We start from the raw sequence: 23,799 nt of genomic DNA on the forward strand, positions 1-23,799 counted from the left end.
TGTAGCAGTAATGTCATGTATTTGCAATGTTTTAGGGGATTTGCTCAGTAGTAAACCATCTAAGCAGTTCCTGTTGGGTGACAAGAATTAAACAAAAGTGGAATTGCTAAGCAGCATAAGTAGTTAATTAGATTCTTTAAGTTCAGTTCTCAGTTGCCTGTGTTACCTATTTGGTAACTTTAAACCATCCTTTATCTACAGAAAAAAAAAAAATCTTCTTAGGAGATGTCATTCCTAATGTCAATCCCAGTCCTGTCGCGGGCAAAGGAGAGAGTGAAGGGGAGTAAGTGTTTTCCTGCAAACGTATAGAGCCCTGCAAATTCAGAGATATTCTCGGCTATTCATGGACCATTTTTGCAGATCAGATGTGGATACAAATTTTGTATCCACGCAGGGTTCTACAAATGTAAAAAGCTAGGGTTTCCTGTTACCCCCAAAGCTCTGAAAAGTCCAAGCCTGAACGAGTTTCCAGTAACTGATCTGAATCGCAAGTCCTAATCTAATTGGTCTAACATCCCTAAAATACCCAATCCCTGTAGATGAGGATTTGAGAGCCCTATTTAAACTCTTGTCTTTCTCCCTTGCCTCAAACTTACCCTCTTCTACATTAGTCACCTGCTTGATTCAGCAATTGCTGGTGAAGACTGACCTCTGTTCCCCTGCAGCCCTTATGGCATTACCATTTGATAGGATCTGCTGGAGTTGGACACCTCTATGCCTCAATGTAATGGGTGATTCTCCTCACTCATTACAGGCTTATTGTGAGTCACCTGTATAAGGGAGCTGTGTCCTAATGCGTGAGCACCTCTCCTTGATGCAGCTTCATGTTAGTTTTGGTAATGAAAAATAAGGCTGCGATTTAAAGCAAAAAAACAAGACTCTGATGGTTATGGGTTCTATTTTATATTGAACCATTGGTGTGGGGCTGGTATACACACAGTTTGTACAATGATTTAACTAAATCAGTTTAGAAACATATGTAGTTAAATCAGTGCAATGCCCTTTTGTAGATGCACATATTTTGGATTAAGAGTGGTATTGTGATTTAGTTTAAAAAAATGTAAAATAACTCAGTTTAAGGTACTCAATAATCTGAAATAAGAGCCTTTACAAGAGGGGGTTTCACAGATTTAATTAAATCTGTTTCTAAACTGATTTAGTTAAATTTGTGCACAGAGTATGTATCAATAAGGCCCTAGTGTGAGCTTGGATGAGGCACTTATACATCAGTTATACTAGCTGCAGTATTGGATAAAATATGGGACTGCAACAAAACAGATTCTGAATCTGATTTAAGCTTCTCTGGGTGGGAGTTAGGATTTGGAGTTCTCTGCATTCACTTTTTTGTTGACTTGAATAGAATCCTATTATACCTCTCCCTTCTGCAGAGAAATATTAAAGATATCAGCAGAACTTACATTGATTTATATGATTTTATTAGCTCTTGTGAGTGGAGAAAGCTGTGGTTGAATCATACAATTTCTTCATTTTTTTAAATTGAAAAACGCACTTGTTTGTGGCCCCCCACAATTGACTCATTTAGGTGAACAGATGGAAAACTTTTTAAACTTGTCCCCAGAGCAAATATGGCTTTGTAATAGCACATGTCTCTTAAAATTCCACTATTGCTAAAATTTCATATCCACACCCACTTGGTACTTCAAGAAGAGCTAATTGTTTTAACTGCTATTGTAAAATGTGTGTGAGTATTAACAAAAGATAAGCAACTGTCATGCTTTTTAAAAAGATGTTAAAATCCTCTTGTTCTGTTTTGGGAAGGGACATCCTTAAAACTAATGTTGTCTGTCTGAGAGCTGATGTACCTCATAAAACATAGTTGCTCAAACCAGAAAACATTAGTATTTATGGTAAATAAATGCAGGTCTTTTTGTAGTGGGAATGGGGACATAGGGTAGAGAGGTAGGAAGCAGACTTAATGTTGAAGTTCTTTAGCTCGTGCTTCCAGTAGAAGAAAATTAGCACTAATCCATATTTAATAAACCATATGTCCATGTTTGGTGTTTATTTCACTTAAAACTCTTAAACATCCCTAAATGTCTGAATAGAATCTATGGCTTTTTGACTGTGTCATTAGTGGGAAAGGGGGATTCAAGTAACATCTGACCAGTGTTCCATTTTTCACAAACTATAGGCTGATGCAAGTAGCATCAGACTCATTATTTTATGGAGCTATGACACTTTTAGAAAATGTTTGCAAAATTCATTGACGTTATTGCAAATAATTTCTAATTAACTTGTATTGCTCCTTTTTGTATAAGGATTTCCCAAAAAGATGTGTGGGAAAGAGGTGGCTGGATGGGGGGAAGGCAAGGGAGAGAAGGGTGCAGGAAGTTCTGCTTCTTACCTTTGAAGTACACCTCTACCTCGATATAACGCTGTCCTCGGGAGTCAAAAAATCTTACCGTGTTATAGGTGAAACCGAGTTATATTGAACTTGCTTTGATCCACCGGAGTGCACAGTCCTGCCCCCCCGGAGCACTGCTTTACCGTGTTATATCCAAATTCATGTTATATCGGGTCGCATTATATAGGGGTAGAGGTGTAATAGGAATGTTAACTGTGGTCTTCCCGGGTTTTGCTGGAGGACCTCCTGGTAGTCCCAGAAGTTGTTTAATGTTAGCTCTTGCCTCTTAAACTTCCTTTAAAAAAAGTTGAGTTGTATGATTAAAAATCTGTTCCCTTCTTTGCTGATCAACTTTCATTCGTGTGATGATGTAATTTCACTGGTTTTACAGTCATCAGAGTCTTTTAAGGCTAAACAGGACCTGAATTTGTAATGTGAAAAAGCAAGTAGGAGAAACATGCCTTTCAGGCCCTCCTTATACATCACAATGAAAAAGGGGGTGAGGGAAAGGCACAACCCAATTTAAAAAACAAACTTTACAAGTTACTTTTGCTACCTTATAATGGATGTTCTTTTAGCTAAATAAAATCTTTTGGCTAACCACTACCGTTTTCTCTTACTCTTTCAGTGTCTAGTTATGCTGAGGTATTGGGAGATGAGCACTTAAGGGTATCTCTCATACTTCAGTGTCTAAAGAATCTGCCTTTGTGGTTGCTAGTATAATGGAAGTTTTGAGCCATTTGTTTTCAGTCAGGTTTAATGCAGATACTATGTTTATGGAAAAAGATACATAACCCACCTGTAAACCATTTTTTATGCACCATCTTTTTTTTTTTTTTTTTTTTGAGGTCATGAAACGCGTACGCACAGAACAGATTCAGATGGCAGTGTCCTGCTACCTCAAGCGCCGTCAGTATGTGGACTCGGAAGGTCCCCTAAAACAAGGGCTGAGGCTGTGTCAGACTGCTGAAGAGATGGCAGCTAATATCACAGGTAAATTTTTCATGCATACTTATGGGAGGAGGAGTGGAAAATACCTAGTTTCTATATAGTAACTTTAATTTTCAGAGGGAATTTTTCAAATACTAAACTGGGAGGAATTACAAACAGTAGTGGGGAAAATAAAATATAAAGGGGCCTAGACCAGAAACGTGGTCAGAAGAATAATAAGATTAATGATAGAGAAAAAGTAAGCTAATTAATCTGGGCAAATATTCTGAAACACCCATTTATGCTCTGTGGGAAGGAGAAACCTGGTGAGTACTGATGGTGAAAAAACCTAAGGGTGAAATTGGGTATGAATAGGAAAAGCCAGTACAACTTTGTGTTGCAGAAGCACAGAATCATATGAAATAAAAATACCAGGAACTGTTTCTTTCTCTGGCTAGTAGTTGTCATGTAGTTTTGAAAGACCCTTCCACATCCCTCAAAAGAACCCTGTAATGGCTGGAATGGAACGTGTTTACGTGCATTCTCTCTCCCTTTCCCTTCTAAGAGCTCCTGGATCTCTGCTACACTGTCTGCTCCACATCTCCTCCTCCGCCCAAGGAACATGTTTGTTTGTTTTTTCAAACCATATCTATGGCACTCTTCGCTGTAGAACCTGAAGGGGAGGGACACAACGGTCCACAAATATTGCAAGAATATAAACACCAAAGGGTGGGGTGGGGGTTATAATGAGGGATGAAACTCATGTTTAAAGGTAAAAGAAAATACAGGCTGAATGTACGGTGGGAGGAGGAGAAGTTTTCTGTCGGTGAGATCTCAGCCTGTGGCAGCCTCCCAAGGGGAGTGGTACACTCTCTGTTTCTTGTAACACGTACAGCTTGCCTGGACAAAATACCAGTTACTGTACAATCCTGCATTGGCAGGGAGATGGACTAGAAGATGATAAAATAGATCTTTTCCATTTCTAGAATAGACCCACCACAATACTGAAGCAGAGTGTAACATGCTATGGGTAAATGGCAGGTTCAACTCTTTATAGACCTAAGAGAAATGATAATTGGTGCTTCTGTATGGCTTTTCATCTTCAAACCATTTTCAGACAATAGCTATAGCAGGGTTATAGTGGATCACAAATTGAATATGAGTCAACAATGTGATGCAGTTGCAAAAAGGGCTAATATGATTCTGGGTATATTAACAGGAGTGTTGTATGTAAGATACAGGGTGGTAATTGTCCCGCTCTGCTCAGCACTGGTAAGGCTTCAGCTGGTGTACTGTGTCCAGTTCTGGGCGCCACATTTTAGGAAAGATGTGAAGAAACTAGAGAAAGTCCAGAAGAGAGCAACAAAAATGATAAAAGATTTTGAAAACCTGACCTATGAGGAAAGGTTAAAAAACCTGGTCATATTTAGTCTTGAGAAAAGAAGACCGAGGGTTGATAAGTCTTCAGTTATGTTAAGGATTGTTAAAAGAGGTTAGTGATTAATTGTTCTCCATGGCTGCTGAAGATAGGACAAGAAGTAATGAGCTTAATCTGCAGCAATGGAGATTTGGGTTAGATGTTAGGAAAAACTTTATAACTATAAGGATAGTTAAGATCTGGAATAGGCTTCCAAGGGAGGCTGTGGAATCCCCATATTTGGAGATTTTTAAGAACAAGTTGGACAAACATCTGTCAGGGATGTTCTAGGTTTACTTGATCCTGCCTCAGTACAGGGGGCGGGATTTGATGACATCTCAAGGTCTCTTTCAGTCCTCCATTTCTATGATTCTATTTAATCTTCACAACAAACCAGTGAAGTATTATTCTCATTTTAAATGGGATGCAACTAAAGTAAAAAGATAAAGTGATTTTGCTGAAGGCTGCAGTGGGGAAGAAGGAGGCAGTGTAATAATGGGATTAGGACTCGGGAGCCATAATCTCAGTGGCATAAAGTATGACAGTAGATGCTGGTGGGATTATGTTGGTGTATGCAAATCTTACTATTTTGCATACAAATAGAAATCTAATTTAGATAAGAGAGTATGAATACCTGTATATTTTTAACTGGCCACCAAACACTGTAAATAAATTTATATTCATTAGTGTGTATCCTCCTGCCAGTTCAAGGATTTTGTTGCTGGTGATCCAGAACGCAGTCATCAGTTTTCATTAGATCCCAAACTCAGGGCAGTCAGTGGTCATTTGTTGAGGTGGTCACTATTAGTTCATTTCAGACATGTTCAGTGGGAGCACAATGTGCATAAGTTATAGTTCTCCAGATGAGAGTGAACCTCTGGAAAGTTCTTTTTTCGTGACTTAAAACAAATATAAAGATGGAAACTGGGCTGATCAAGACTATGGATGTTGGATGGTCTTCCTGCAACATATCCTGACTATGGAGGTTGCCTTGGTCTTGAAGACTGATAACTAGACTAATACCTGACTACAATAAAAAAGCCTGTGTTGAAATACTCTTGGAATAACTATTTTCATCACTTTTCCTAAAAATCCCCTGCTGACTCCCTAACAAAACCCAATCATGCTTTTCCTGTTCAGCTGTTTCCCTGATTGTTTTCGCCATATTGTTTTCTAAACAACAATCCTTTCATTTAATTCTCTGGGTCATTTACTTCCTATTCTTGCCTGTCTCCTGTACTATGGTTTCTGTTCTTTCTAGATATATTTCATATTCTTTATTTGATTTATATGCTTTTCCTTTTCTTTCCTATACTGGCACTTACTTTTTCCTTCTTCCTTCAGAATTGCTTTACCTCAGCCCATCCCAAATGTTTGATATAGTCACTATATCTCTCTAGCTATTTGTCTGTTGTATGCTTCACTGCAGCATACAAACTGGGGAGCAGAACTTCCTCCCAGCTCATCTTCTGCCCTTTATGGGACCAGAAGCATAATGCACCAGTAGCGCAAGTGAACCTGCAGCAGGTTTTTCTAATACACACATATACCTGTGGGTGAGGTAAATTGATAACTTCCTAATAGACCAATAAAAGTGTGAGAGTAGCCATCCTGTGTGTATCAGCTGAAGAGAACACTTTTGTTAGCCAAAATAGAACACTACAAGGGAGATCATCATTTCAGCTAGGATAGTTCCTTTCAATCTATTAGCAGGTCACATAACTGGCTCCATTTACAGGAATTGAAATCAGGAAACAGATTTTATCAATCGATGCTCTCATGGCCAATGGAGAGGGTGGGAGGGAAACTGTCCATGGTAGAACTGAAAGAAATGTATATACGCCCCAAATCTCTCTTTCTTTCAGAAGGAAAATACACTTGAAAACAGCTCTCCCTGCTCCAGAGGAGTTTTTAGGGAGTGATTGAGTTTTGATTCCTGTGTAAAATGTCAGAAGGGGAAGAACTAGAATTCTAACTGCTTATAATTGGCTCATATGTAGTATCTGGTTACTGTTTGAATGATGGCAATGAGCATAACTGCCCGATTTAGCCTTTTCCCGAGTTAATTACTCAAAGGTAACACCCTTCTGTCTTACACGTAAGGTGATCTTGGTTTTGAAAAGTAAGTCAGTTACACAGGGCTAAGGGGAGATTTAGTGGTACTCAGTAGAGTGCACCTGTGTGGTATGGGCAGAGAGGCAGATCACTCCCATTACCTATGGGAATGTCAAAATCAGGACCTATTGCCAAAGGTAGTGCTGGGGAAACGGAAACATCCTAAAGAGCTGACGCTAAATCTTTTCTTTAACCCTGTATAGAGATTTTATTACGGAATAGCCATATTTGCGTACATGGGTGAGTCGCATAAAAGGCAAGCTCTTGTGATTGGGTCTGCTACTGTTTGGGCTGTTCAGATGACTGATGCAGCTGACTTTGTAAACTGCTGTGCAATGCTTTTTTAGGTTAACGTGAGCAAAGTTTGTATATTATAGTTCTAATAGAGAATGTTGACTTTGTTGAGCCATAAGTCCAAGCACTAACAGAGAAGCTGAACTGTAGGCATTAAGTGAGCCTAAAAACTTTGTCTTTTAGAAGTAGAAAAAAGTATTTGAAGTCATTCAATAAATATATAGGTTTTTTTCCTTTTTACATCACCTCTAAGATTTTATGCAACACAGCATGCCTTCAGCACCTTACTGTTTGCTTCTGCATGGAATTCCTACCAGTTCTGAATTTCCAAAGTAGCTGGGTTATGGAAAAACAATCTTCCAACAGGGTTTAGATTTATGTATTTAGGAAATAGGGGATTTGGGAGGGGTGGGATATTGTTATCCATGTAACTTCACTAGCACTGAGTTTGTTCACAGTGGGGGCTGCAGTTTTGCAGCTATCTTTATGCTCCTGCAGTTGAATTGAGCTCAGCCCTGGGAACCTGTAAACATGACCACTGCATTTCCCTAAGCTGATGTAAGATATGCCTACTCATTATAAAGCAGGGGTAAGGGTAATGCTAGGGTATATGTGAATCTTGGCTCAACGCTATCTTCATTTCTTTCCAGTGCGACGCAACAGGGGTAAGTTGGAGACTGGCCTTTCTCTCTTCAGCATGTGGAAACTGGCAACTTTGTTTATAGGCTTCCAGGCCTGTAATAACTGAGTCTTATGAACGCTAGAGAGCAAGAGGGGGACCAGGATTAGGATTAGGAATAAAGAGACTTGAGGAAGAAATTGTGGGGTTGGATTGAAAACAGATGGGAAGAAGGAGAGAATGTAGGCAAGTATAAACATGGATAAAAGAAGGGGAGTGAAGGAAAGAGGGAATGATAAAATTCATAAGAAGAGAGAAAAAGTATAGTAAAAAGAAAAAACAGGTGAGAAGGAAGAGCAAAAGAATCAAGACATTATTACAAATTTTAAAATTTACATTTTGACATTCAAAATTTAATAGTGTACAGATGTAGTCTGCTTAGAGTGTCACAGAGAGTTGTGTATAGGTTTAGGAGGTGGAAGATTTTGGTTTTCCTTCCTCTGATGGGGATCCCTTTTTTGAATACTTCAAAGCTATCTTTACCAGAGTTAATATTGATCTTTCTGAAAAACAATGTAATACCTATTTTTATGGCCATGGCATGTATTTGTCAAAACAAAACTCCATTGGAAAGGTAGTCACAAGCACCACTACAAGGTTTTTTTCTTCCCTCCTGCAAATTACTCAGTATTTTGTATCATGTAGGCTGGTCAAAAGATACTGCCCAGATCAGTTGGTGGATACAGCTTTGCTATAACATGCGGTCCACAGCAACATGAGAGCATAAGGATACATTTTGATAAAAACTAGGTGTTTGAAGAAGTAAAAGTATGAATTTGTGGGCACTGATTCTTTAGTGGGATTTCTAGACACTGCTGTAATGCAGATAAACCCTATACTCAAGAAATCTGATAATCTGATTTAATATCCCAATTGTAGAATTCAGATTCTCTGGGAATTCCTCACTTCATGTGATAGATTCATTTGAGAGAGAAACACAAGTTTGCTTCAATAAGAATGATTTATTTTAGCACACACAGGGTTGTGGGACTGTGCTGAATTATCTAGTGGCAATCTAAAGGGATCTGTAACAATGTTTAGACAGAGAACTTTGTGCTTTATTTGAAAGTTAAACAGTGGGTAACTATTGTTTCTTGTCAAGCTTTCAGTACAGTACTTAATGTGTACAACCTTTGTCCTTTTCCATTTTCCCTAATTTATGTAACTTTGGATTAATAATTTGTCAGATGCCCTATGAGACAGTATCTAATGCTTTGCAGAACATGGCCCACATTCATCCTGAAATGTTGTCTCTTTGGTTGCATTTTGTTCAATTTTATGTTCTGAATTTTGACACTTTCAGATACAAATACCCTTGGATTCTAATTCTTTTTTTATTCTCCCAGTCCAATCTGAATCTGGTTGTGCCAACGTAGTGTCTGCAGCTCCCTGCCTGGCAGAGCCACAGCAATATGAAGTGCAGTTTGGACGATTACGCAGTTTTCTCACAGGTAAGCAGCTGTGGGAGGAGGATAGCAGATTCTGGACAGGCAGTATACCTTTTTAATTTTAATTTAGTGTACAGTGCTAGCTCAAAGTCTTTAAAATTCTTTTTTGAATGGGTGACTCTATGTCCAAGAGACCTAAATCTGAAGTCCTGTAGCTTCAGTGAGTAAAGGGACTCCACCACTTACCTTTAAAAACAGGTAAAACAAATTAACATTTAAGATTACTGCAACTGAAAGGTTAGAGAGAGAAATATTTATCTCTTTCAGTATGTTTACTCTGTGCATTTGACTGCACTTTGTGCATAGTCAGTTTTGCTGTTTCCCTTCTCAGCCGGTCAGTTTACCCTTCATGTTTGCGTGGATCTTCCATGCAGCAACAGGAGAGTGGGAAAGACGTATTATTTTTTTAAGAAATGAAAAAAGGAAGGTGTGATTGTAAAACACTAAAATTGGCAGATCATTTTAGAGGTAGATGTAGTGGTTTTCTATTTCTGTTCTTGTTAGCTTTTCAGACACTGTGGTATCTGAATGCCTGAAGCTATTTTTAACTCATTTTTTGATTGTCTAGATCTTAAGGGGAACTGTGTTCCTTTAAATTTACCTGAGCATTGCTCCAAAGTTTTTGGGACTAGAGGATGTGGGGAAGAAACCAACAGTGTTGTCTCTGTGTGCCCCCAAAATAGAAAGAAAACTTGATCTTTCTAGAAACAAAAAGTCCCTTGGAGGGTAGGTGGCAGTAAAAAGTGGGAGGGGCTTCCAGGGAAAGGAGTACAGAAGTGGCCGATCAAAGTGTTGTGTGTGACTGCCACCCTTCACGGCTGTGGGGAGAGCTCTATTGATTACAGTTATATTTAAGTTAGGATTAATATTCCTGCTGGAGTTGAGGCGGGTTAGTTGGGAAGATTCCCATCACAGTATATAATATAGCTGGTCTGTAGACTTATCGTGACCATCAGTAATGCAATGGTATCAAACTACTGCATGCTTTTATAATTTGAGGGTGGAGATAGTATTGAAAAGTGTGGACATTCTTTTCAAGATTGCAGGTAAACTTCATGCATTAGATGTGGGGTGCAGTTTTCGTAGCATCCTCTTGCTTGAGGCTCACAGGTGCCCTTTAAGATAGCCTTCATGGCTCCAACTGGCAGCTGCTTTCCCCTTTTCTATCCCCTTCTGTTTTGGTTTTGATCTTACCTGCTTGATCCCCTTCTGACTTGAACTTTAACCTACTTTCATATCTGCATCTATGATGTGTAACCTGCAGCCAGACAGCCAAATGAAGCTCACCAAGGGCTTGCTGCCTGCCGTCTCTGTCTCCACTGGCACTGAAAAGCTGTTGTTGCACATTTCTCCGCAGTGCATTCCTGTAGGGCTCCTGCAGGTCCCATTCTCTCCCACCCCCATTCCTGCCAACTTGTAGCCTCTTCTCCAGTGAGGTCCTGCTCCTCTCAGCACTTCTGAGGCATGGGAATGGAACAGAGCACCATCTGGCAGCTTGGGCGTTCAGAGTGTGCAAAGCACTAATTGGTTGTCCATGACCTGGGAGAGAAGGGAGAAAGAATGCAGAGGGGGGAGAGGCTTACAAAAGGAGACAGAGAGAGGCAAAATGGCAGGATGGAAAGGAAAAAGTGTTGGAAGAATACTTAGGTTCTTTTCCATTGTCTTTTCTCATTGATTTGAAAGGAAAAAGAGAAAATGATGTCTGGGAAGGCAAGAGGCAGAGAGAAATGGGAATAAAGAAATAAAAAGGGATGAAAAAGACCCACCTTTAAGGCTTTTAAAATATATTTTGTTTCATTCATCTGAATGTATCATACACAAATGTTGAGGCTTGAGCTGCTGGTAAATCGCTGTTGTGGCCCTGTATGCTGCCACTGCTTGTGTGGCACTGCTCGGCATGCTACAGCTCCCTGCAGTCACTTGAACCGGGGAGGAAAACAGCCCCAAGAAGCTGGCTTAAAAAGGGGTGGAGTTGTTACACAGCTACAGTCTCTTCAAGGTACAGTGTATCCCAATCAGGTGTACATTACACTGTGTTCTGGAAATTACTGTTGGGATTTGTTTTGGCTAAAGAGAGAAGAGCAGGGACAGAAATAAAACTGTGAAGCACAGTGTGTTGCAATATGTTTTCAAAATAAACTGAGAGTATGTTCGTTCCTCTTCCTTCATTTGCGAATCAATTCCATGCATTTAAAAGCACCAAACGCAAGTTGTACTGGAGCTGGGAAAACCACTCAGTACAGGCCCAAATAAAGTAGGTAAATAATTCTGTGTTAAACATTATGGAGGTATGGTGTACAAATATATTTTTTAACATATCCTAATTTTAAAATGCAATTATTTCAGTACATAGAGCATTTAAAATAGGAAAATTTTCTTCTAAATTCATAAAAGAAATTCCAGCTGTCATGTTGTTTATGGTGTGTATTTTAATAAATGGATCTTAATGAAAAATGCTGTTAGTAACAGAAGTAAGCTATTTCAAACTGAATTTTATGTTGACAGTCTCCCTCTTGCTGAGCTGAAAATGTATTTTAGATCAAAGATGCAATAGATTCTCTATTCCCCCTTTAGGGACACCAAGTATTTATTTAGAAACACCAACAGAAGGCTAGACATTTGTTCTCTAACGCCATTGAAGGCAGCTTGAATAAATTGTCTTGATTTATGTTTCTAGCAGAAAATAGATTGAGAGAAACCATAATGCTTGTTATTGTGTTTTGATTTAGATTCAGATTCCCAGCACAGCCATGAAGTGATGCCTCTTCTGTATCCCCTTTTCGTCTACCTCCATCTTAACATGGTCCAAAATGGCCTAAAGAGCACAGTGGACAGTTTCTACAGTCGCTTCCATGGGATGTTCATGCAGAATGCCAGCCAGAAGGATATCATTGAGCAGTTGCAGACTACCCTGACTATTCAAGACATCCTGTCCAACTTCAAGCTCCGGGCATTTCTGGACAACAAGTATGTTATCCGCCTTCAAGAAGACAGCTACAACTACCTTCTCCGCTACCTCCAAAGTGACAACAACAATGCTCTTTGCAAGGTTCTCACCTTGCACATTCACCTGGATGTGCAGCCTGCCAAGAGGACAGACTACCAGCTATATGCCAGTGGCAGCTCCTCACGCAACGAGAGCAATGGCCTGGAAACGACAGACATGCCTGCTTCCATACTGCAGAATGAGGCAGCGCTGGATTTATTGCAGGACAGCATTAAACGAGTCAAGGACGGGCCTCCTTCACTAACCACCATATGTTTCTATGCCTTCTATAACACAGAGCAGTTGCTGAACACAGCAGAGATCTCGCCGGATAGCAAGCTGCTTGCTGCTGGGTTTGATAATTCTTGTGTAAAGCTGTGGAGCTTGCGATCCAGGAAGTTAAAATCTGAGCCCCATCTTGTAGACGTGTCCAGAATCCGCCTGGCTTGTGACATCGTGGATGAGGAGGTCTGAATATCCTTATTTTTCACCCTATACGTTTTGGAATGTGTGTAGACTATTTATATAAGAAAGGCTAAAATAAATGTTTTCTAACTTGGATGTGGGGATAGGGCTTCATGGAACGGGAGAGGAACTGTAAGGGCATTGAAAAGCTGAATGACCTTGAATCTGCTCCACCCCAATATGAAAGTCTTATGAGCTACTGCCATCCCTCTCTTCTCCTGCAGCAGCCCTTAATGCAGACAGCTGTGGGAGGATTTTATGTGGACAAGCTCAGGCAGCAGCCTGCCAGTCCTAGCTGCTTTTTTCCTGCTCCCTCTGTACTTGGCTCAGCTACTAAAACAGGGGTGAGCAAACTTTTTGGCGCGAGGGCCACATCTGGGAGGGGAAATTGCATGCAGGGCCATGAATGTAGGGCTAGGACAATGGGTGCAGTGTGCAGGAAGGGGCTCAAGGCAAGGGGTTGGGGCGGAGAAAGGGTGCGGGGTGTACAAGGGGACTCGGGGGTGGGGGTGCGGAGTGCGGGAGGGGGCTCAGGGCAGGGGTGCAAGGAGGGGTGCGGAGTGTGGGAGGAGGCTCAGGGCAGGGGTTTGGGGGCTCAGGGCAGGGGGTTGGGGTGCAGGAGGGGTTCGGGTGAGGGCTCCAGCCCAGCGCTGCTTACCTGGAGCAGCTCCGGGGTGGCAGCGGCGCGCACCAGGGCAGGCTCCCTGCCTGCCCTGACCCCGTGCCGCTCCGGCACCACATCCCTGCGGGGGGTGGGCAGAAGGCTCCGCATGCTGCCCTTGCCTGCGGGTACTTCCCCCGAAGCTCCCATTGGCCATGGTTCCCTGTTCCCGGCCAACGGGAGCTGCGGGGGGCAGTGCCTACAGGCGAGGGCAGTGCACGGAGCCCTCTTCCCCTCCTCCCCCAGGGGCCGCAGGGACGTGGTTCTGGCCGCTTCCGGGAGCAGTGTGGGGCCCGTGGCGCCCTGGGGGTGGCAATCCCGCGGGCCGGATCTGGCCTATGGGCCATAGTTTGCCCACCCCTGCACTAGAACATATGCAACCTGGCACCATTGAACCGCTAGTGGAGGCCCAACCCCAGAAGCACGTAGCCGTCCTGTGAGTGAGAGAGTGAGGCTGCAGGGATACCAGGAGTGAAACAAGAACAGTGAATAAGACAATACAAAGCAAAAATAACAGGGAAAACAAGACAAGAAGGGGAAAAAGGAGCAGACAGAAGAGGGTAGGAGATAGAAAATGGACAGAAAAAGAAGAGAGCAGAAGGGGGCTGGGCCTGGTGTGAGGAGTCATGGAAGTGGGAGCCAGGCCCATTTCTTCAAACTGTCTCAAGGGAGGCTCCATTAAGGTTGAGAACCTGTGATTTAACTGATCAGTGGGTAAATGTTTAGTATAGAGAAATTATGCTGAACTGTCTATACTAAGGAAACTGCACTGTAGAAATGTAAGAGACTTGCCAGTGTATCTTTGTAATGTTTGAGAGGATAATGATGCATATGCCTTTGCATGCCTGGCCTTCACCCCAAGGCTTTGCTAGATGGCATCATCTAGTTTATTCCACATCTCTTTTAGTTAGTGCCAATTGCCCCATTTCTGCCCTCCCATTGCAGCCACCCACGTGGCACCTTGCATTTGATTAGGAGATCAGGACTTGTGACTCTGACTTTCTTAATCATCCTTCCAAGCAAGGCCTCCCTTATTCTTGTGCTCAGCAGCTTGCTGTGAGAACATCCTCTCACTGCTGCTTTGCTATTTTGTGTTGCTTTTTAAAGAAAACCCAGTAGCATCTAGATAGTGAGGGACTGTTTACTTTGACATAGTAAAGAGAACTCCAAGCCCTAATTATGAGTAGGGATTGTTTTGTTAGTCATCTTGGGGCAGACTTCCAGGCAATGTGGCTCAATACGCAGTACTACTTGAGTTAACCCTTTCAGGTGGGTGTACAAATTGGTAGCTTAGGCTGTCCCAAGATCAGGCTATGAACTACTTTCATCCTAAGGTTCTGGGAGTCCATAGGACTTTTCACTTTGAATCAGTGCTGTGACAAATATGCAGGTCACCTCAGATTGCCTCTGGGCTTCAGGCTGCCCTATGCTATATAAATTCCCTTGTTTACATATCTAACTTCTGAATAGCAAAACACTGCCAAGTTATTTGGAGTATATATTGCTTCTTGCTAGCAAGTGTTTACATACCTTTATGTGTGTTCTGAAATGGCTTTGGAAGTCTGGGTGCAAGTGGCTCTTGCTGATTATTTAACATTTGTGTCCATTGTAATATCTGCATACAAATTTAAAACAATATCTTGTCAAAAATTAGCACATGTCCAAGCAATTTCTGCCCCACCACTGACCAAAAAAACCCCAACCATCGTGGCAGCAGGACCAAATGTAGGGAAAAACCTGGATGAATACACTTCTTGCAACATGTCATAATATTGCCAAATTCTGGGCTAGAAAGAGAAAAAAATATAGAATGGAGAGCCCACCAATGAGAATATGCTGCCACAGGCCTCCGGGAGTTCAAACTTGAGAACAGGCATTCAGATACAATTGGGATGGAGGCCCAGGGCCGGCTCTAGGATTTTTGCCGCCCCAAGCAGAAACAATTTTGGCCTCTTCCCCCCCCCCTGTTTTTTTTCTTACCCCACCCCCAGCCCTGCCTCAGCTCCACCCCTTCCCCAAATCCCCAGGCTCTCAAACCTGGGAGGGAGGGTGAGCAGCGGCGCGCGAATCAGCTGTTTCGCGCGCCGCGGCCGCTCGGGATCTCCCCCTCCCTCCCAGGTTTGAGAGCCTGGGAGGGAGGGGGAGCAGCGGCGCGCAAGTGGCAGCAGCGGAGGTGAGCTAGGGCGGCCGGGGCACATTTTTAGGGGCTTGTTTTGCTGGTGCCTAGAGCCGGCCCTGTGGAGGCCATAAATACCTATATAGGCAGAGTAAGAGCATTCTGGCTGGTCACAGCTGCTATGATGTGTGATAGTGAAAGGAAAGGCTATATCTGGGAGAGCTATTCATGTATAAATGATCAGTACTGTGGAAAATATACAATACATAGGATAACTTAGATAAAAAGCACCTGGATGCTACAGCGATGGGTGCTGTAGAACAGCCTTTGATGATGCCTCACTTTGGAGATACAGGGTTTCTATATTGTCTTGTTTGTCTCCCTCCCCTCCCCCACTCACTTACTCCAGATACTTTGGTTTTGGGGAGATTATTGCATATCCTTATAGGGTTACCATACGTCCTCTTTTTCCCGGACATGTCCGGCTTTTCGGCAGTCAAACCCCCTTCCGGGGTGAATTGCCAAAAAGCCGAACATGTCCGGGAAAATGGCGGCTCTGCTCCTCCCCTGACTCTTCGGCTCTGTTTAAGAGCCGAGCTGCCCGAGCGCTATGGGCTTCAGGCAGCCCCCTTGCCTCCAGACCCCAGCCGCCGGCCAGGCACTTCCCCTCCCAGGCTCCGGCGGCGTAGGGTCCGGAGGCACGGGGGCTGCCCGAAGCCGGTAGCACTCGGGCAGCCCGGCTCTTAAACAGAGCCGAAGAGGAGCAGAGCCTCCAGCCGCGGCGGCTCTGCTCCTCCCCGACTCTTTGGCTCTGTTTAAGAGCCGGGCTGCCCGAGCGCTACCGGCTTCGGGCAGCCCCCGTGCCTCCGGACCCTGCGCCGCCGGAGCCCGGGAGGGGAAGTGCCCGGCTGGGGGCGCAGGGTCCGGAGGCATAGGGGCTGCCCAAAGCCCGAGTGCTACCGGCTTCACGGTTTGCCGGGCAGCCTCCAGACCCTGCGCCCCCGGCTGGGCGCTTCCCCTCCCGGGCTCCAGCTGCGCTGGGGAAGCGCCGGCCGGGGGCGCAGGGTCTGGGGGCTGCCCGGCAAACCGTGAAGCCGGTAGCGCTGGGGCAGCCCTTTCCCTGTGGCTGGGAGTGGGAGGGAGGAGGGGCGGAGTTAGGGCGGGGAAGGGGCGGAGTTGGGCGGGGCTAGGGTGATGAAAGGGGCGGGGCCAGGGCCCGTGGAGGGTCCTCTTTTTTTATTTATTAGATATGGTAACCCTATATCCTTAGTGCCTGAAGTAATTTGCTTTCAACTTTGTTTCTAATTTGCAGTAAACTAAATGACTAAATTCAGTTTCTCATGATGTAAAATTGTAAGATTTCACCAATGTTCAATAGATTATTTGCTGTAACTGCACTGGTGGTACACTATCAGGTTTTTTATACACCTCTGTGTATGAACAAAAAGAGAGGTTCAGATATTAAAATAATTCCCATAGCATGAGTGTTACAGAAGTGCAGTTAATTCTAGGTGGCACAACGCCCTAAAATTATTAGGGTCAAAAGGCTTTTAGCAGGTCTAATTTACAAGGCTGAAAACAAGTTCCTTATTCAGTGTAATGCCCCAACATGCTGGTGATGTCTCATCTCTGAAGAGTACTTGAGTGCTTGAGCCTGCCCTTTGGGGTAAGGCAAGTCCATTGTCTTTATAATCACATGTGCTATAGGCTTTATATTAATATTCTCTCATTTAACTGTATACTCACAGTCCAATGTAATATGTGATTTTGCAGCTGTGCAAATAGCCTCATAATTGTCCTCTTTGCAAGGTTGCTGTATAAGTGTCTAGGACTACATAAATCAACAGCAAAAAATGCTGCATTTTGTTCCAAGCTGTAGGAGTGGCTGCTCCTAAACTCTGATGTGCAGTCAGACTCCGCTCTACTTAAATTCTGCTCTGAAGATACTGAGTGGCAGGGGGCCTATGAGTGGAAGAGAGGGGTTAGGGTACTAGGCAGGAGGAATACTGGAGGAAGCAGCCTGAAGACTGTCCTTTAGAGCCTCTTCTCTAGCAGAGGGTAGGGGCTCTTCGAAGCAAGCACCTTCCCCTGCTGTGCAGTTGTATGCAGGAATGGGGCTCCCCGCTTGAAAACCTTAGGAGCTCTGCAGGACAAGAGAGATATTGTAGGTGTCTAGGATAATCTGCTAGTGCAGGGATGGGGGTGGAAGAATGAAATGCTGCCTGGCCCCAGCATTGTTCCCACTAAAGAGCTTGAGGCCTGGCTCATTTCCTAACTGCTGCTGGGCAGAAGAGTATAGGGCTGGGTTTGGCTCTTTTTCCCAACATGTGACTGGGATGGAAGGGTTTGAGGATGACATTTTTGTCATTTTAAATAAGAAGAACTTCAGTGATTTTTATATAAATGTCCCCAAAATTAATAAAAACAGACTGGCTCTAGGGACAATACTAAAAATAAAAAATTGCCCTGTGGGAGAAAATAGTTCTTTACTGTCTCTGTGTGTATGTGTGTGCGTGCGTTTGTGTGTGCACACGCATGCTCATATTTACACACACACATAATCACCTCCTGTTAGTTTCAGGCAATATACCACAGCCTTAATTGTTTTCTTCCCCAAGTGTTGGTTGCTGTTGCCCTCTGTGTGCATGTATGTCTGCTGGAAACCAAGAGTCTCTGCTATTCTACCTGTCCTTCAGCCTGCTTTTTGGGTCCTTCTCAAATACCTACATCTGCTGCTCATAGCTTTTCCAAGTAGTGACACCGTGATTCTTGTTAGTTTAACTACTTCCCACAGAGGAATAAACAGCAGCAGTGAAACTTACCAGGGTTAAATTAATGTCACACAGCAGCTGTTGTAAGAGAAAGATTTGAGCATCAGGAGGGGCACATTGAGCTCTCTGTCTGTAGACTCAGGAAGATGACACTGCACTGGTTCGCATTTAAAAGGTAACCTTTGCAACCAAAAGGGCTTTAAAAATAAAAACACTTCAGTTCTGTAGAAAGTAAGTACTTTACTTATCTGGGAAAATTTCCTACTCACCAGTGAGGAGTAGATTTTTTTTTTCTTTTTTTTTTTTAAGATATCATACCAGAGATTATGATATTTGGAAAGTTCTTTTAATACTTTCTTTAAAAAAATCTTATTTTCTTTTTCTTTTCTTTTCCAGACCGTATTTACAAATAATAAAATACAATTGTTAATGCATGTAGTTGGCTTGGAAAAGGGTAGTGTTTTGCATATTGAAATGTAGAGGAAACAAATTGTTCACACTGCTCTAACCTGCAGTAGTATCTGCTTTGGAAGGGATGATTGATATTCTCAGTAATGCTCAGTGCTATCATATATCCAAGAAAAGTATGTATTATCACATTTTATGTCTGGGGCAGTAATTCTGAAAAATTACTAAAGGAGAATGGATTCCCCCACAATTGATGACAGCGCAGACCTAATTCTGTTACTGTTCTAACTGCTACAAAGAATCAAGAGAAGAGCAACAAAAATGATAAAAGGTTTAGAAAACAAGGAAAGGTTGAAAAAACCTAGCATGTTTAGTCTTGAGAAACGAAGACCGAGGGGCGACCTGATAAGTCTTCCAATATGTTAAGGACTGTTATACAGAGAACGGTGATCAATTGATCTCCATGTCCGCTGAAGGTAGGACGAGAAGTAATAGGCTTAATCTGCAGCAAGGAGATTTAGGTTAGATATTAGGAAAAACTTTCTAACTATAAGGGAAGTTAAGCTTTGGAATAGGCTTCCAGGGGAAAGTTGGAAGCATTTGAAAACAAGTTGGACAAACACCTGTCAGAGATGGTTTAGGTTTACTTGGTCCTGCCACAGTGCTGGGGGCTGGACTTGAGGACTTCTTGAGGTCCCTTTCAACTACAAATTTCTATGATTCTGTGAAATACTCAACTAAAATACAAAATGGAGTGTAGAATGTTCTTTGTGGTTAGCATTTCCTGTGTGACACTGGAAACAAAGGAATGGAACTCAGTCCTCAGCCAGTGAAAGATTTGTGGTCTGTGAATATCTGGGTGCATTTTTTTGAGTACAGAAGAAGGTTACTGGAATACGAGACTGCTTCAGAGCAGAAGAGAAGTGACACATGCTTGTTGACTGTCTAGAAATCATAATTGATTGGGAGGGCATAAAACTAAAATTCTGGATTTATGCAAATTACTAAAACTGCACTGTAAAATAGGGAACCTCAGTGGACTTTTATTTGCAACTTTGTCAGGAAGCGTAGGGCTACAACTGATTAACATAACATGCTGCAGATTGCAAGCCCTCACCTTTAATGGGGGGGGGGATAGCTCAGTGGTTTGAGCATTGGCCTGCTAAACCCAGGGTTGTCAGTTCAATCCTTGAGGGGGCCACTTAGGGATCTGGGGCAAAATCAGTACTTGGTCCTGGTAGTGAAGGCAGGGGGCTGGACTCGATGACCTTCAAGATCCCTTCCAGTTCTAGGAGTTAGGATATCTCAATTTATTTCATTTTTATTTAATTTAATTTAATATGGAGATATGGCTTACAGACAGTACAGGCTCCAGCAAGCAATGCTACATCCAGGGCAGAGAAGGACACTTGGCTAAAAATGGAGCTTTGCGTGTTAGAACCTGTAGTCTCTGTGCCACACCCCCATAGTAGAGATTCAGTTGCTGTAAACCATATCATGAAATTTCCGTGGGTGCTGCTTTGATGAAGGAAAGATTTGTGACTTTATTATATTTCTATTTACATCTGGGGGAGGAGGAAATGCATAGTAGCATTGCTTTCAATTGCCTTCATTTCTTTTAGTCTGCTGCATCATTTTTCTGCTAGGAGTCTGGGGTTTTTTTTATCCAGAGTGACATTCATTTCCAATAATGACTACACCAAAGCATCAGGTGCCAAAATCTGTTTCCACACTACTGCCAAGAGCTTAGTAGAGAGTGAGTAGAAAGTTACCAAATGAGTTTAGCAAGTGTGCCAAAGGAGGAGAAATTTGGAAAAGAATACATCTTAAAATAGTCTGTCTTGTCTATTTTAATATAATCTCAGGTCTTGTCTACACAGGGCACTCAGGAAAATTAAACTAAATTAAATAAAGATGTGACTTTAGAGTGGATAACTAAACCACATTAAATTCTTGTGTGGAATTCTTATTTGAATTGAAGTGGCCATAACTTGGTTTATGCAGTGTTGTTGTAGCTATGTTGGTCCCCAATAAAGGCATTACCTCACGCACCTTGTCTCTTTAATTCATTTTAGTTTAATTCACTTTGGAAGTGGACTAAGATAAACCAAATTAAGGCCACTTTGATTCTGAATAAGAGCATCCCCACAGGGTCTTTAGTGTGGTTTAAATAATCCACTTTATAAATTAATTTGGATTAACTTTCCTGTGTGTCCCCATGTAGACAAACCCTGAATTTAAGGTTCCTTCAGAGATGGGAATGGGGGTATGGAAAGTGAAGATAAAACCTTGATAAAACCAAAACTCTTTCAGCAGGTCTGCATAAGATCTAGCATGAAGCAAACATGCTCGAGAAGTGGACATTGCTATGTTACACAGAACGGACATCTATAACTCTACCACTAGTTCTCCCTTTTTTGGTGGTGGCAAGGGAGAGGATCCTCTGAGATCACTCCAGCCCGCTTTTCACTTGTTGCTTCTTGTTGAACAAATAAATATGCTCTTTTGTTTTCTCCACTGTCCAGGAGGAAGATGACAACAATGTAGGCACAGAAATTAAGATACTGAGAGGACATTGTGGACCGGTGTATAGCACGAGGTTCCTATCAGACAGTTCGGGACTCCTATCTTGTTCTGAGGACATGTCCATCAGATACTGGGACCTTGGAAGTTTTACAAACACTGTGTTGTACCAAGGGCATGCCTACCCTGTCTGGGATTTGGACATAAGTCCTTGGAGCCTGTACTTTGCCAGTGGTTCCCACGACCGCACAGCAAGACTCTGGTCATTCGATCGGACATACCCACTGCGAATATACGCGGGCCACTTAGCAGATGTGGACTGTGTAAAGTTTCACCCCAATTCCAACTACTTGGCTACAGGATCCACAGACAAAACTGTGCGCTTATGGAGTACTCAACAAGGGAACTCTGTGCGCCTCTTCACAGGTCACCGTGGTCCTGTGCTAGCACTTGCATTTTCTCCCAATGGTAAGTATCTGGCTTCAGCAGGAGAAGACCAGCGGTTAAAGCTGTGGGACTTGGCATCTGGCACTCTTTACAAAGAACTGAGGGGGCACACGGACAATATAACCAGCCTTACTTTTAGCCCCGACAGTAGTTTGATTGCCTCTGCATCAATGGACAATTCTATTCGGGTTTGGGACATTCGGAACACATACTGCAATGCCCCTGCAGATGGTTCTTCCAATGAACTGGTTGGTGTATATACCGGACAGATGAATAGTGTACTGAGCGTACAATTTATGGCCTGTAACCTTCTTCTGGTGACTGGAATTGCACAAGAAAATCAGGAACATTAATTTTTCTAGGGGGGTGGGTGTATTGAATGCCAGAGTCCATTACCAGCTGAGATTAAATTACTGACTGTGAAACACTTTCTTCCTCTCTCCCATTAGCAGACATGTTCAGAATGATGCAAATATTTTCAAATGGCTTTCCCATAAAAGGACCTATACTGTTGAACAGAGAAAGAGGAAGAGGGAATGGCAGAAAACTTTAACCTAGTCTGATACTGGTAGGGCAGAGGAAGAGGGGAAGAGAAAGCCTGTTGTCCAGTAGCTTGGGACAGCCAAAAGCCTAATCCAGACAAATGAAATTATCAATTGGACAAGCTGCTGACTTGCACTTAAATATTATGCATTGACTGATGGGCATATCCTACCTACTATTAGCGGAGGCATGAGTGCGCTCGCATATGTGTAACTACTGGCCCAGTTGGCTTTTCTTTTTTTCTGGTATTGCAGAGGACCAGAATTTAAGACCCTTATATTAAAAAAAAAGGCTATTTACAGTAATGGTCCCAATCACTACAGCTCACAATAGCACTACTGAAGTGTTTTGGACTAATAATGTAAAAAAATTCGCCTTTTTTAGTAAGGGGAGGGAAATCTGATGTAACAGCCCATCTCTGCATTATCATTTGGGTTCAATTCTTGGCACTGCCTATGATATTTGTAACTCTTCCTGGTCCAGGAATTTGGGATTTTCCAAATCTGGTTGCACAGTGTTTTGGAGGTGAAGGGAGTAGGCGAGAGTGGTAATTTGTGGGTGATTAATAACTCACCCTGGCTGGAGAAGAGTGTGAGAGCCTGATGGAATTTAACAGCAGAACCTTGAACTCCTCATAGGAAAGGGTCATATCTGCACCTCACCAAAAATATTTCAGCAAATGGAAGTTGGCAATCTTTGGAGGATGGGAAGGGGACACAACATGAAATGGAAAATAGTATTACTAAATTATTGTGCATACACAGAGGCAGCTTTGCCAGTGTTAGATTTTTCTCAAAATGTTGCAATATCAATTATATGATCACTTTGTGAAACAAATAGTCAACATTTAAAATCAGGATCCGAGGAGAAAGCAAGTCCTAATTTGTCATTTGGAGAGAAGATTAAATACTTCTGCTTTCTGGAAAGAGTTATTTTGTATTTTGTTTTCTATTAAAAGCATTTAGTTTAAAAAAAAAAAAGCATAAGTCTCTTTGTGGGGAATTTAGGGTTGCGCTGATTTGTGTGGAAGGTGAAGGCAGAGTCATTGGTTGGGTTACATCTCAATACACTTTGCAGCAAGGAGAGTTGATGCTTGTTGTTGGTTATGCTATACTAGTGCCCCATAACAGAACTAACCTTGATGGCAAGTAATAGAGTAGAACTGCCGCTAAAGGAACTCAAGTGTGGGATACCATAATTTTTCTCCTGAGATGTCTTGTCTTACACATCTCACATCCCCCTCAGTTTAAATGACCTGAAACTTAAATGTTTATAATTATTTTACGTGTTTTTGAGCAGCAAAATAAGGGCATGACCAAAATGTTTTTGGAGAAAATACTGTCACTATTAAAATGCTGATTGTCTCTGATATACCCCTAAATGTTATGGACCTGTATGAGTGGGATTTCCCCTCTCAGACCAAAAACAATCTGAGGAGTGAATGAATGGCTCGTGGGACAGGTAACGGAATATACAGCCCTTCGCTTTTGTCACCATTTCAAATCCAGCTCAGGTTGGTGGCAGGGTGGATTTGATTAAAATCAAATTGATTTAAATCATGATTAAAATCAAATTGATTTAAATCATGATTAAAATCAAATTGATTTAAATCATGATTAAAATCAAATTGA

The 23,799-nt window shown here is 42.4% G+C and overlaps 1 protein-coding gene across 1 annotated transcript in view; it reads left to right on the forward strand.

Moving 5' to 3' along the window:
* TAF5L (TATA-box binding protein associated factor 5 like) overlaps positions 1 to 23,148 on the forward strand; it is a 26,722-nt gene extending 3,574 nt beyond the window's left edge. Inside the window, exons 2-5 of the mRNA XM_005291230.5 lie at positions 3,214 to 3,358; positions 9,147 to 9,251; positions 11,978 to 12,702; positions 21,181 to 23,148. Of these exons, the coding sequence (XP_005291287.1) occupies positions 3,217 to 3,358; positions 9,147 to 9,251; positions 11,978 to 12,702; positions 21,181 to 21,978 (1,770 nt within the window). The 5' untranslated portion in view covers positions 3,214 to 3,216 and the 3' untranslated portion in view covers positions 21,979 to 23,148. The remainder of the gene's footprint in view (positions 1 to 3,213; positions 3,359 to 9,146; positions 9,252 to 11,977; positions 12,703 to 21,180) is intronic.
* The last annotated feature ends 651 nt before the right edge of the window (positions 23,149 to 23,799 follow it).

The sequence above is a fragment of the Chrysemys picta genome, chromosome 3, assembly GCF_011386835.1.
Source record: "Chrysemys picta bellii isolate R12L10 chromosome 3, ASM1138683v2, whole genome shotgun sequence".
Taxonomy (NCBI): Eukaryota; Metazoa; Chordata; order Testudines; family Emydidae; genus Chrysemys; species Chrysemys picta.